The 13,436-nt window shown below is 41.4% G+C and overlaps 1 protein-coding gene across 1 annotated transcript; it reads right to left on the reverse strand.

Annotated features, from left to right (window-relative positions):
• Positions 1–124: 124 nt before the first annotated feature.
• On the reverse strand, positions 125–6,685 carry prlhr2a (prolactin releasing hormone receptor 2a). The gene is made up of 3 exons (XM_015972316.3): positions 6,329–6,685; positions 4,666–5,146; positions 125–4,036 (listed from the first exon to the last, which is right to left on the reverse strand). Exons 2-3 carry the CDS (start codon positions 5,124–5,126, stop codon positions 3,400–3,402), a joined length of 1,098 nt encoding a protein of 365 aa, XP_015827802.3. The 5' UTR covers positions 5,127–5,146; positions 6,329–6,685; the 3' UTR covers positions 125–3,399.
• Positions 6,686–13,436: the final 6,751 nt, after the last annotated feature.

Consider the following 13,436-nt stretch of genomic DNA (forward strand, 5'->3'; position numbering starts at 1 on the left):
TGCATCAGATGGTTCCTGCATGGCATTATTTACCATTTTAAAAGCAATCAGTCATAACGGAGTATTTTGTGCGATTTCCTTGTATTTTACATATTTTTAACCCAACAGGATGCAGAGATGCATGTAACCATGGAAACAAAGCATCGTTTATTGTACACAATGGCTTATTTTTAGGGCCAAGCAACAATGAACAATTGTATTCTGTTAAGTGTTTGTAACCTTTCTTCTTTTCCTGATTATTTAGAACGCAACCATCATTCTTAAACAAGTCAGTCATGTGATAATGTGACAGTTTAAAATTTAGTTTTATCCTTTACAAATAAATGTGACTTAAATTCATGACAAAAAAATACAAAGCAGAAAAAGTAATGCATTGTTAAATAATAAATTTTAAAAAATCAGAAGCCTCTTGTGGCGCTATAGAGTGTTGTTAGGAACAAGTGAACTGTGTCGTCAGAATCATCAAGCTTCAGAAAGAAAATAAAGTTCAGGATAAAAATTAATGAGCATGTAGTCATCCCTGTGAGCAGCTCTGCAGTGGAAAAATCAGATTATGTCACTGTTGAAGGCCTTATTAAAATGTTCACGTGCAGACTATATTTCATTAGCATATAGTTACTCAGCAATAGTTAAACGCTAAGCTCAGATTCCTGTTATTTTCAGAAAACATTTTCTCCCTACTGAACCTTTTCCATCCTAAACAGCTCTTTAATAACATTTGACTCTAAGATGCCTGAAATGACTCTTTGTGTAAACCACAGAGTGTTCTATGCCCTAAATCCCTGATCTTTTTTTTTTACCTTAAATGAACCAGGTTTTTAATAAGCTGCAAACATACTTTATCATTCAAATGAAATGATGAATTAGCTTCAGATGGTTACATGAAATTAACAAATCTATGATTTTATATTAAATGATCCCATTTTCCCTCAAGTAACTTACAAAATAAAAGCCCATCTCTCCTGTGAGACTTGAATATCATATAACTGCATCAAAAATCAATCAAACCTGGTTGAAGAATACCTGCAAATACATAACACTGTGAATCCCTATTACTGTCATGTGAATATGATAGCAGCAATCCACCCACAGTGTTGCATTTTTACATCTATTATACCTCAAGCATTAAATGCTTTAAAATTATAGAAACACAAATAATGAGTGGTTTATTCAGGTGTTATTTACATAAATGACTTAGAGCTGATAGCACTACCAGCTGAACAATATTGCTGAACACAAAAGGGATTTTGAAAAGGAAAAACTTGTTTCCTCATTAGAATAAACTGAAAGTAAGACCTTGAGATGTGCTCATTAGGAGAGGATTTAAGCTCATTGTTCCTGAAATAGGAATTCTCATTCCAGTTATAGTCAGAACATCCTTTTCAATCAGCTCTTGGTAGCTTGACCCTTTTTTATGAAACTTCTTAAGGGAAGAACAATTATCTGTTCAGTCTTCTGTTTAGGTAACCTTTCCAACTAATGCAATTATTGAAAGTGTCCCATCTACTTTATACAGAAGCGTTTTCTATGAATTGTGGGTAATTAAAAATGGGTTGGAGCATTCAGTTAGGTTTTCTGGTGAAAGCTGGTGCCTCAGTAAATGAAACTAATACAGGAGCTTTCACTGGAGAGAAGGCTGGTTAATTGTTTACTTTTAAAATTTATAGTTATAACTAAACTAACAGTTTTATATTTATCTTCATATTAAATCAGGATTTCAGCAGCAGGTTGAAATAAGATCTTAATATTCAGTTTCCCACAAAAATCAACATGTGACCTTACTATAATCTGACTCGGTAAACATTAGGAAGCATGAAAAAAGTCTCAGATTGGTAAACAGTAAGTAAAAATAGGGATGTTTTTAATTTTGGTTATCGACCTGAGATTTTACGTGAAAAATGTGCCCGGCATCCGGTCCGTTTACATTGAGACAATGCGATCCCTTCATGCTTATTCTTTTTAATGGGCTTTTAGACACAGAAAATCTGTGAACACCAGATGTCACAGCTGTAACGGGACACCGTTATCCTCCTTCTGCACTAGAGCGGTGGGAGGACAGTATTAAAATCTGGCCAAAGCTAACATACAGTAACATTTTTAGCTACTTTCTGAAGTCAGTAAACAATCTGAAAAGCTCAGAGGCTTATCAGTACCTCCATAGTAATAAAGTTGGAGTCAAAGCCTTAAATCCCTCATTAGGATTATGGTGAAATACAAACTGCACTTTTAGGTTAATAATGGCGTCTAAATGCACATGAAATTTTAACTATTGAGAAAGCTGTTTACATGAAATCATAACTGTTGAGACTACCGGCTCTTCTCCAGAGGTTTGTCATATCCCAAAAACAAAATAGGATGTAGGCGTTCCTTTCTGGGGTTTTTACAACAAAATAAAGTTTTTGATGTAATTCATTTATTTATTTATTTTTAATAAAGATTTTTCGGCAACATCTTTCTGGGTTCCTCATCTCTGGGGAGGCTGTGAAAACTGTACCGACGCTCGCAGCCACACTCTCTTACCCCGAGGTGCATGTTCTAAACATTGCTCTTGTAGCCACAAATTTAATTTTCTCTCGTTGTTAGTACAACTGCGTACAGTGCAGCATCTTCCCAGGCTGCACAAGTAAAATTTTCAGGTTAAATATGTTTTAAAATCCTCTTGAAATGTTCAAAGAAACTGCTGCTGGCAACAAAACTCCACCATGCTAGCCTAGCCAATGGGTATGTGCTACTTTTGGTATCTCACCAGGTGTTGCTCGCATCATCGTTTCTCCATGAACCTTTATAAGGTGAATACAGATTAGATTATTAAATACCAGGTTCACTCGTTTATTCAACACATCTGCAGTGGTCTCTAATATAAATTAATGTTTTGTAAGTTGATTTCTGTGATAAAAGCTCTAGCTCTCCTGTTTCAGGAACTAGAAGTGAACCAGAGGAGTAATGAGCAGAGCAGGGTTTGCAGTCCTATTTCCTGATATTCACATATCTTCCCTGTGATTGGCTAACAACAATGCAGCTCTAGCCCCCCGACTCATTTTGTTCTGCAACATTACAGCAGTGTTGTAGAGTTGCTAATGCTAACAGTTAGCTTCTTCTAGCCGAAACACGCAATGCTCTCCTGGATGATAAACGACCAACAGCCTTTTCTCTTGTAAGACAAGATGGGTGAGTCCATGAGTGTTTATTTTCAGTGTGACGTAGATCTGACTGGCTTTTTATTATCCGAGTATTTCACCCCATCTCTTTTCTATCGGCGGCAATGCAGGAAATAGGAATAGAAGATTATTTTCATATTTAGCCTGCTTGGGAAACTCAGAGTGACCAATCGTTTTTAAAAAATAAGTTTAATATTGGTTTCCCAGTGAAAGTAGTCTTCACTTCTCAAGCTAAAGGGCTTCACAGAACCACACTGGCTGTGGCACAGTTGTTGGCCGAGATACCGATGCGGCGGCGGCACGTGAACATTTTCCGGAGCTCTGCACGAAAGCGGTCATGCAGCCAGGCGTAGAGGAATGGGTTACAGCAAGACGAGCTCATGGCACACAGGTGACAGAACAGCTGAATCAGCAGAAAGTAATGCTTATCAATCAGATCGATGTCAATGTCGCGCAGAACGTTGAACACGCTGATGGGCATCCAGCAGATACCAAAGGCCGCCACCACCAGACTCACAAGTCGGAAGGTCTTGCGCTTGCGCATGCGCTGAGCCTCGGCCTGGCTCTCGGTGTGGTGGCCCGGTACGACGCAGTTCCTCAATTTGACCGAGATGCACAGGTAGGAGATGCAGAGTGTTGACAGAGGCAGGACGTAGGTAATCAGCAGGGTGCTGTAGGCGTAGGCCAGCCGCTCTCTCTCTTGACCCATCCAGAACTCCTCGCAGATGGTGAAGCCTTCGTTTTTAAACTCCACGTGGTAGGTGTGCGCCACGGCCGGGGCCACTAGAGCACAGGACAGCAGCCAGATACCAGACAGAAGGTATGTGCAAGCCAAGACTGAGATGCGCTTCTTCAGTGGGTGCACTGTGGCATAATATCTGAGAGGAAGAAGAGCAGCCGAGTTAGAGACAGCTACAAAACGATGGGTAAAATGTCATGCATGAGTCACTGCAGGGGTGGAAGAACAACTCCAGTCAGCGCTCACCATCAGCAATCCATACACAAATTACCGTATGCTCTTAAGCGTCGGAAATTACGAATGCTCAAAAATTACTGGAGGACCCACTTTGTGCCAAATTGACCGTTTCCAGCCAGAAGAGAAAATGACTTTACACTGGCCTGACAAACATCAATTCTAATTTAGCCTTGCCACTGCTGCCAAGGTCAGATAGAGTCCCACCCAGCAGCAAACATGTTATTGTCTAATAAATAATCCTTCATCTCATCTGTGATATTCATTCAGACAGATTTACATCTGAATACAGATAACGGATGTCATTATTGGGTAATATCTCTTCAGAGCTGAAGAACATTGTGTCAGCAGCTGGTGAGGAAACAGTATTCACTAAAGGACAATAAGTCTCCACCAAAGAGCCTGCTGTGCACACACACAAAAGCACCCTCAGTATTGTTACTCCCCAAGGCTTTAGAGTTCACAAAACCTTCCATTTCCTCTTATAAATAAAGGATATCCCGATAAGGTTTAAAGTTCATCTCAGTCACTCACCTATCCACCCCGATGGCTGTGAGCGTGAAGACCGACACGTAAACTGTCACCGGCTGGATGAGGTACACCAGGTAGCACATGAAGCGGCCAAACACCCAGCCGTGGGGGTTGAAGGCGTAAGCCAGGGTGAAGGGCACGCAGGTGGCACACATCAGCATGTCAGAGAACGCCAGGTTGCCGATGAAGAAGTTGGTGACGTTGTGCATCTTGCGAGTGTGGCAGATTACGTAGAGGAGCAGATAGTTGCCAAAGACGCCCACCAGAGCCACCAGAGTGTAGCAGGGGACGATGAGCAGCTTGAAGGACTGCAGCAGCTCCACACCAGCAAACTGGGGGCTGCGCTTGGAGGAGGCATTCTGCAGAGCCACCTCGAACACCATGCCCGTGTCATTCGCACCATCATCATGATGCACGCTTGGGGGGGTGAGATCAGCTGCCCAACCGCTGCTTGTACCCTCCATCCAGACAGGATGGTCCTAACCTGACAAGGGGGAGAAATAACGTTTACTTTTCCAATAGTTGTGTCTCTGGGATAACATGTAGTTTATTTTAACATTTTGTGGATAAGAAATTAAAAATCAATTAAAAAGCAACTCCAGTTTATCAGGAGCAAACAGAAAAATGGAACCATCTTTTTTCTGGGAGGCTGTATTTGGAAACCACAGATAGATGAATGAATGTTTTTCTTTTTCCCTTTTTTGCTGCGTGATCCTGCCATCAGATACATGTGTGTTTCCTCTAGCCAGCTGCTGTTCAGATATTTCATCAGATCTTCAACACTGAATAATAAAGGGAATCCGCTGCCTGCCTCCCACCTGCTCTGGTCTATCATCCATCCATCCATACTCTGGGCTGTGTTTATGTTCACAGCACTGGAGGTGTTGGTTCCAGGTGAACCAGATTTAGCTCATCTATAGATCTGTGAAGGACACACAGTCTGAGATGCCCACCAGCATGTGCTCACAGGGTTGCTGAGAGTGAAGAAACAGATGACAAAATACGGAATGATGCTTGACGAGCATTTGAAAATACATTATTTATGAGGATGTGGATCTGCAGACATGTCTCTTCCCAGCTGTCTTTGAAATACCTTGACAGCAATTAAAACATGATGTGATGAACTCAGCCTATGTGTGATTGAAAAGAAGATTATAGTTGGTGCTTGCTTGTTATCATCTGACAGTTTTATTGCTTGTAATTGTTTCTTATGTCATGTTTAATCCATCATTTCTCAGAATGTGGGTTTGATGTGCAGCCTGCAGCATGGACTGAGTCCACACCACAACATCTGTGGAGAATAATGGGAGGCTGGTGCGCGCAGAAAAGTCGCGTTTTTTTGTCTCATTTTCTTCTTCCTTAACTGAGCCTGAAAGTAATTGGGATTAAGGGAACAGGTTTACCATGAGCAGATATTTCGTTTGGTTGTTATTTTATAGATCAATTGAAATGCATAAACACACACTGATACTTAAAACACTTGAGGTGGTCCGTAAATAGAATTAAACACATTTTCCAACCTTAAAAATAAGACATTATGCCGATTTTGTTTACTTCTACATTTTAATTTGACGCGCGTTTCCATCATCCCTCTTTACGCACCAAACCAATCCACCTCCTCCCCTGCAGTCAGAATTAATCTCATATTCTACATATATTCACGTACCTGACTAGTTAGAAACACTCATCCGATGTTCGTGTTTTTGTTTCCAAACGTAGTCCGTCCGCGCTGAAGATCATCAGCGCGCCTCAGTAGATGCGCGCTGAGCACATTCTGGCTCTCTGCTGATGAGCCGTAGCCCGGCAAGCCAGACTAAATAAACGTATTATTTACTTTGCAAACTTTGCAAAGCAAGACTTTGGTCTAGTTCACTAGGCTAGATGAGCCGCGTCTCCGGACACGAATGCGCTCTCCTAACCTTTCATTAGCCGCTGCACAAGTGCAGAGTGTAATTGCTCATGTGTCAGGCGCTGATAAGCCGCGTGTGCTGCTGGGAGATCAGCAGGTCCAGCTGACTGACTGCATGACAGGAAGGGTGCTTTTATAGCTGCTTAAACTTGACTGACAGCTCTGATGATTGAAGGGGTTTCTGTGTCTTCGGGGTCCTCGAACTACACAGCACTCTCACTAAATATTCTCAGAAGGCTGCAGAAATTCACCTTTTTATTTTTCCCTTCCAAGCCAGTGCAAGAATTAGCCAGTATAGCACCCCAGCACATCTTTTAAGGAACAGTGGTGACCCCAAGGGTTGGCAAGGGGTGGCCATGGCTACCCCTAGAATAACATTGATAGGGTTGGATAAGAGCAACACAACTATGCATTCCCCCTGTCCCCACTGCTTGGGAGGTGGGGTGTACAGTCGGTAAAGACGGCTCTCCCTTGCCCTGCCTCCAACATGCCTCCATCTAAAAGGATAGGTTATCCAGAGTTATCTCTGTAGTTATGCTGCTATAGGCTTAGACTGCTGGAGGATACACTGACCACTTTCCACACCACTACTTTCTTCTGGAATTTGCTCTTTAACTGTATTATTTCCTGCAATTTCATCTGTTAACTTTATTTTTTTCTCTAAGTGTTTTTCTCCCCAGAAGAAGCTACAAGGATGTGCTGCTGAGCTGTGGTGGCCTCATGGAGGGGGCCATCGGCTTGAACACTGTTGCTAACCATTTAATCATTCTCACTCTCCTGATAATAACATTTTACTTTCTTTGAAATTGAATGTGCTACTACTAGTTTATCCATTTAATTATAGATTCACTAGGATGAATAAAATAAAGTTTATCTCTCACCAAATAGAATATTTACTAAGATATCACAATGTAACCATAGAAACATGGTATATATGGTGTGTGTGTGTGTGTGTGTGTGTGTGTGTGTGTGTGTGTGTGTGTGTGTCTGCTCTGTCTTCTCGATCCCCAGTGAGTCGTGGTGGCCTCTGGAGGTTTCTTTCTGTTGAAAGGGTGTTTTCCTCTCCACTGTTGCTAAATGCTTACTTAGTATGAGGATTGCTGTAAAGTCACTGACATCAGTCAGTGACTTGATGCAATTTGCCAGGTTCCTTATATAGGAAACTTTTTTCTGATTGGCTTAATGAACTGATCTGTATTGGAATGTTTACTGAAGTGTCTTGAGACAACTTTTGTCGTGATTTGGCGCCATATAAATACACTTGAATTTAATTGAATTGCTTGGGGGACTCCACGGAGAATATCAGGATTAAATCTCATTAAGAGATATTTAAAATAATATCCCAAAGGTTACCCTCATGCCTATAGGTCACTAACCATCCTCCTTCCATGGTAAAAGCTAAAGGAGTTGATGTAATCAGAATGCTGAGCAGCCTCAGTGACATTCAGAGATGGAACACTGCTGGCATGGTGGCTGCTTTCTGCAAAATGAGTCTCAATTTATCTCTCAACAAGCCAGAAGGGAGGCAAAAAAAAAGCCCTGCAGTTGTATGCTGGTAGAGGACTGGATCAGACGGGTCTGTGTCAAAGACGAGATATAGATCCAGATGTGACGCTCTCAGTGTGTGTTTGAGTTCTCAGCATGCTAATTTAAAGCCACAGGAGTTTATTTGGAATCAATGCAGGTAAACTCACCTCTCTTTTAGTCCTGCATGAAGCCAGTCAGAGTCCATTCCCTAGTCGCTCATCAGAAAGCTTCAGTACGCTACAGGCGAGCCAGAGGATCAGCGGGTCTTTCTGAGATCACTGCTGCTCATGTTTTCAGAGGAAAGAGAAAAACATTAGCTTGAAGTTGTTTCCAAACCATCACTCAAAGAAAAAAAACCTCAGATTTACTTAAAAATGTTATGTCAAGTGGTTCCACACAAGTGCTTTAAGTAAGGTAAGAAACTTGGTTACTTAGTATGGACAAAATACTGTTGAGTTAGATTTACATGAGTGTTTTGGCTAAATGTAACTTAATTGCATTATTTAGTTGCTACTTCATTGCTTTAGAAATACACAATATGGTTTGGTAATTTCTCTGTAACATTGTTACTAGGTACATGACTTTGTTGCTTTAAATTACTTAAAAAGGTTAAGTACTTTCTACTCAATACTATTACATATTGTGGCAACTGCTATGCCAATGCAGTGGGTGGAGCAGAATGCTAACAACTAGCACCCAGCAATAAAAAGACTAGCTCCTTCATAGCACCTGCAGAAAAAAATTTCTGGAGCCACCACTGCACCTGAGGAAGTCACTGCCTAACTTGTGAAACAGCTGAATGGCACTGCGGCCCCACTACTCGGAATGGAACCCTTACTCACGGTGCTAAATTAACACCAACCAAAAATAACACCCAACAACTAACTGCAACATCCATCAAAACCCAACCCTAGTCAAACCCCCAACTAAACACATGAAAACTCACCAAAACAAAAATAATCAACTGAAAACCGGCTACCTATAATGCACCTTGCCCATGGACAGTGAACATGCGCATTGGCCTTTGTTTGGGCAGGCCGCTCATCACGTTGGGCAGTACGGTATCAGCAGAGGGACAAAACTCTTTGAATTTATTCAACAATGTTATGTTGACATAGCTCAATGGTTTTGTGTAGAAACAGAAATTATGACATTACAATTGCTCAAGCACATTACCAATCTCTCCAAAATCAAGTTTATTAAGTAGATACAACAAAATGCACTTTATCAAAAGCAGCAATAGGCAGAGTTCATTTTTTTGGGTGCATCAGAGCATGAAGGTAAACCCAGACTCCAAGCAATTATTTTGAGGCTTTGATAAAAAAAAACTGAAGAAATGTTTTCCTGGAGATTAATCTCGAGATTAATTGGCAAGGAGAAAACAAGAAGGCATGCCTGACAGCACAGGGATCCTTCATACATGGTAATAAACCAGCTTTAAATAGCCAAATATCCCTTATAAAGGGACAGGAATCATCCTGTATGAAGACTTGTTGCTGTCACTTTTTTAATTATGTGCTGATGAGACAAGAACATCTGAACATGAGTTTCTGCATGGGTTCACAGCAGCTGCTCATGACCCAAAATAACTCTATTGTAAAAAGGTGGAAAACTAAAGAGCTTTGAAAGAAAAACTTTCTTTTTTGACTCAGTTCCCTGAACTTTCAGCACCTCCGATGGGGAGCTCATAGAAATGATTTTAGTGCCATAACATATTTTCTAAAACAGTAATTATAGAAGAACAACATGATATTTACAGCTAGACTGTCCTTAAATTCTCAAGGTAGACCCTCAAACTGTAAATTGTTTAATATTAAATTCACAAAAGTCAGTTTGTTTTAGAATAAAGAGAGACATCTCTAGTTTTAATTTGTTATATTAGAGACCATCAAGCAGGCTCTATGGAGAGCAAACACACTCTCACAGATCGTTCCCAGTTACAGAAGTGAAATACAAGTTATGCATCAAATGATAGACATTTTTGTTGTTACACATTAACACTTCTTGATTTGTGAAACAAACACTTGACTTGTTCTGCAGGCAGGATCATTAAACAAGCCACAGCATGGCATGAGCCCCTCAAGCATTTTTAGAGCCCTTGTCTCCGAGGTAAAGCACCAGCCATGGAAAATCAAGACTTCACCCAACCAAGATGAGGCAGGTCTGATGAGTCACCAGCCTGCATGCACTCTACCTGCTTTGCTTTACTGTGATTGCTGATGATGAGGGGGGAGAGTTTGTTTTGGGGGGATTAGATTAAGAATGAATTTTTATGTACTTTGTTTATTGTTTTGCCTTTATTTGTCCTTGACCTCCTGCAGGTTTTCCTGTCCAAAACTCTGAATGAATGAAAGCCCAAAGCAGCGTTAGAGAACATTGTCCTAAATGAGAAAACATTATTTAATTAATTTAATTTTTATTGAATTCTAATAATGAAACGGTAAATTATGATGATTATAATGTTTTTATTCTGGGTATTAATCTAGAACATTTAGCCAATTTTTACTGAAATATTTTGAAGGAGTTTAGGTCCAACTTCCAAAAAGGTTTTTGTTTGGCTGTTGTTACTGACTAATCAAAGAAAAATATCTAGTTTAGCCTCCTTTTCATCCATCCATCCATCCATCCATCCATCTATCATCGTCCACCCTTTCATCCATCCATCCATCCATCCATCCTTTCATCTGTCCATCCATCTATCATTATCCACCCTTCCATCCATCCATTCTTTCACCCATCCATCTATCTAACATCATCCACCCTTCCATCCATCCATCCTTTCACCCATCCATCTATCTAACATCATCCACCCTTCCATCCATCCATCCATCATCCATCCTTTCATCCATCCATCTATCTAACATCATCCACCCTTCCATCCATCCATCCATCATCCATCCTTTCATCCATCCATCTATCTAACATCATCCACCCTTCCATCCACCCATCCATCCATCCATCCATCCATCCTTTCATCCATCCATCCTTTCATCCATCCATCTATCATCATCCATCCATCCATCCATCCATCCATCCATCCTTTCATCCATCCATCCTTCTATCTATCATCATCATCCATCCATCCTTTTATCCATTCATCCACCCTTTCATCCATCCATCCATCCATCCATCCATCCATCCATCCATCCATCCATCCATCCTTTTATCCATTCATCCACCAATCCATCCACTCGTCCTTCTTCCCAGATTTATTATCCTTCCAACAACGTTTGAGTCGCCCCATCATCCTTTCCTAAATGGATGCTCCATAAGAAACCAGCCTCCAGAGGGAGGTTAACCCCAATGCCTCAATCACCTTCTCTGACTTTGTTCACTGCAGAAGCAGCTCTACTCTGAGCTCCCCCTGGTTGATGGAGCTCCACACATTCTCTCTGAGCCTGAGTCTGGTTGTTTTCAGCAGGAAGCTCATTTCCAGTGATTGTATCTGGGATCTACTTCTGTTAGTCATGATCCTTTTGGTACTCTACTTTTATCACAGCAGGCAGGAGAAATGTCCTCATTAGCGAAGACAAAACCCTGATCTGTAAGTCCATCTCCCACTCCATGTCTTTGAATTGTTCCACTTGAGGCAAAAACCCAGAAAGCTTTAAAATGAGAAGAAAAAGATGCAAACCTTTGTTTTCTGGATTGCTAGAATTAAACTTCAACCAAGCTTTGGGAAGGTCGCTTCCCCATCACTTTTGTTTTTATATAAAAACTGAATTTAAGTACTAGATTAATATTTAATTAGTGTAACGCCATCAACAACTTCAACAGCATATCTTGTTTGTTGTGTAGATAAATCTACAGGCTCAGATTTAAAGAAACCTCTAGAAAAGGTGTGATTGAATACTTGATACCGAGACTTTTCACTCCACTGGAGGTTGCTTCAGAGTAAATCATTAACAAAACATGCTTTAACATGTTCTTAAAACACTTCACAGTGCTAATCATAATCATCTGGCACTTTTCTGATTGAAGCTGCAACAACAAAAATCATTTTCAAGACGTGTTTCCAGACAATGTGTTTACTTTCTCAGTTTTTTTTTCTCTCTGCGCTCGAGGCAGACTTATTTTGTCACTCGGAGTTCTTTTGACCTGTAAAATTACCTCAAGGAACCTCCAGTCGCAACCCCATTTTTCTGTCATTTTTGTCTGATTTCTTCCCAACTCGTCTGTTCCCCAGTCCCTGTAGCCTATTTATATGACCAGTTAATCATCATCGGGTCATCGAAGCATAGGCGTCATTTTAACCGGGGACGCCGGGGACATGTCCCCGGCAAAATCTGTGATTGGCAGCTGTGTCCCCCCCCACTTTAAAAAAGCCTGCTGATGAGGATTTTTGTTTTACCAGCTCAGATCTTATACCAGGGGTCGGCAACCTGTTCCCATCAAAGAGCCATTATTACCCGTTTCCCACAGTAAAGAAAACACTGGGAGCCACAGCGTTGTGGGCGGGGCCTACCCTCAGACAGCAGAGCGCTGCTCACAACCAGGTGACAGCAGCCGGTACCGGTCGCTCGCATGGGCGTCGCACCCGTGGGGGATTCAACACCCACACTTTTCCTTCTGTTTTGCTCACCTCCACACCAGTCTGGTTTCTTTATGTCGCACTCACTCTGTTTGCCTCATCTCCTCCTTCATCTCCGGCTTCTGACAGCCGATGTCGGGTTCAAGGAGAGCAGGAGATGGAGGGACGGAAGAGCTCGACTGAATTCATAATTTTACATCTTGACATTAGCTGTACAAAGTCTGAGTTTGATAAAGTGAAGAACAACCATTTGCAGAGGTTTGGGCCACGGTAATTTTGGACGGACCTTAATAAGCAGTGACTTAAGTGAAGCAGGCAGGTCGCGCTAGAAAATTTAGTTTAAAAAGACGTCATAAATGTGTTCCCCCGTCATTTTAATTTATAAAATATGAAGTAAAAACTCCCAGTTTAATTTTCATTCATTCGTCATTAATATGTAGTCTACACCCGTGCGTTAAGTGGACCATCTTCCAGTAAAAGCAGAGCATCCAGCCCATCTCTCCAAATGCGTAAAATGTGCTTCAGCCGCTAGTTAGGCGCGCCGCGCGCACCGTCAGCTACGTCAGCCCAGACAAGAGCAGAGCAAATAGAGAAAGAATAGAGGATAATTGTGTCTGGATGTGGATAGAGATTTCATTTTACAGCAGCCTGATCATCATTTAAATACATAAACCATCACCTGGCTTCTAGTCCACGCTATCAGCATTATTTTAATTGGTGTGTGTGTGTGTGTGTGTGTGTGTGTGTGTGTGTGTGTGTGTTTTCCACTTCAAACACTGGTCCAACCAACCAGACCAGTGTGTCCAG

The sequence above is a fragment of the Nothobranchius furzeri genome, chromosome 17 (genome assembly GCF_043380555.1).
Source record: "Nothobranchius furzeri strain GRZ-AD chromosome 17, NfurGRZ-RIMD1, whole genome shotgun sequence".
Classification (NCBI taxonomy): domain Eukaryota; kingdom Metazoa; phylum Chordata; class Actinopteri; order Cyprinodontiformes; family Nothobranchiidae; genus Nothobranchius; species Nothobranchius furzeri.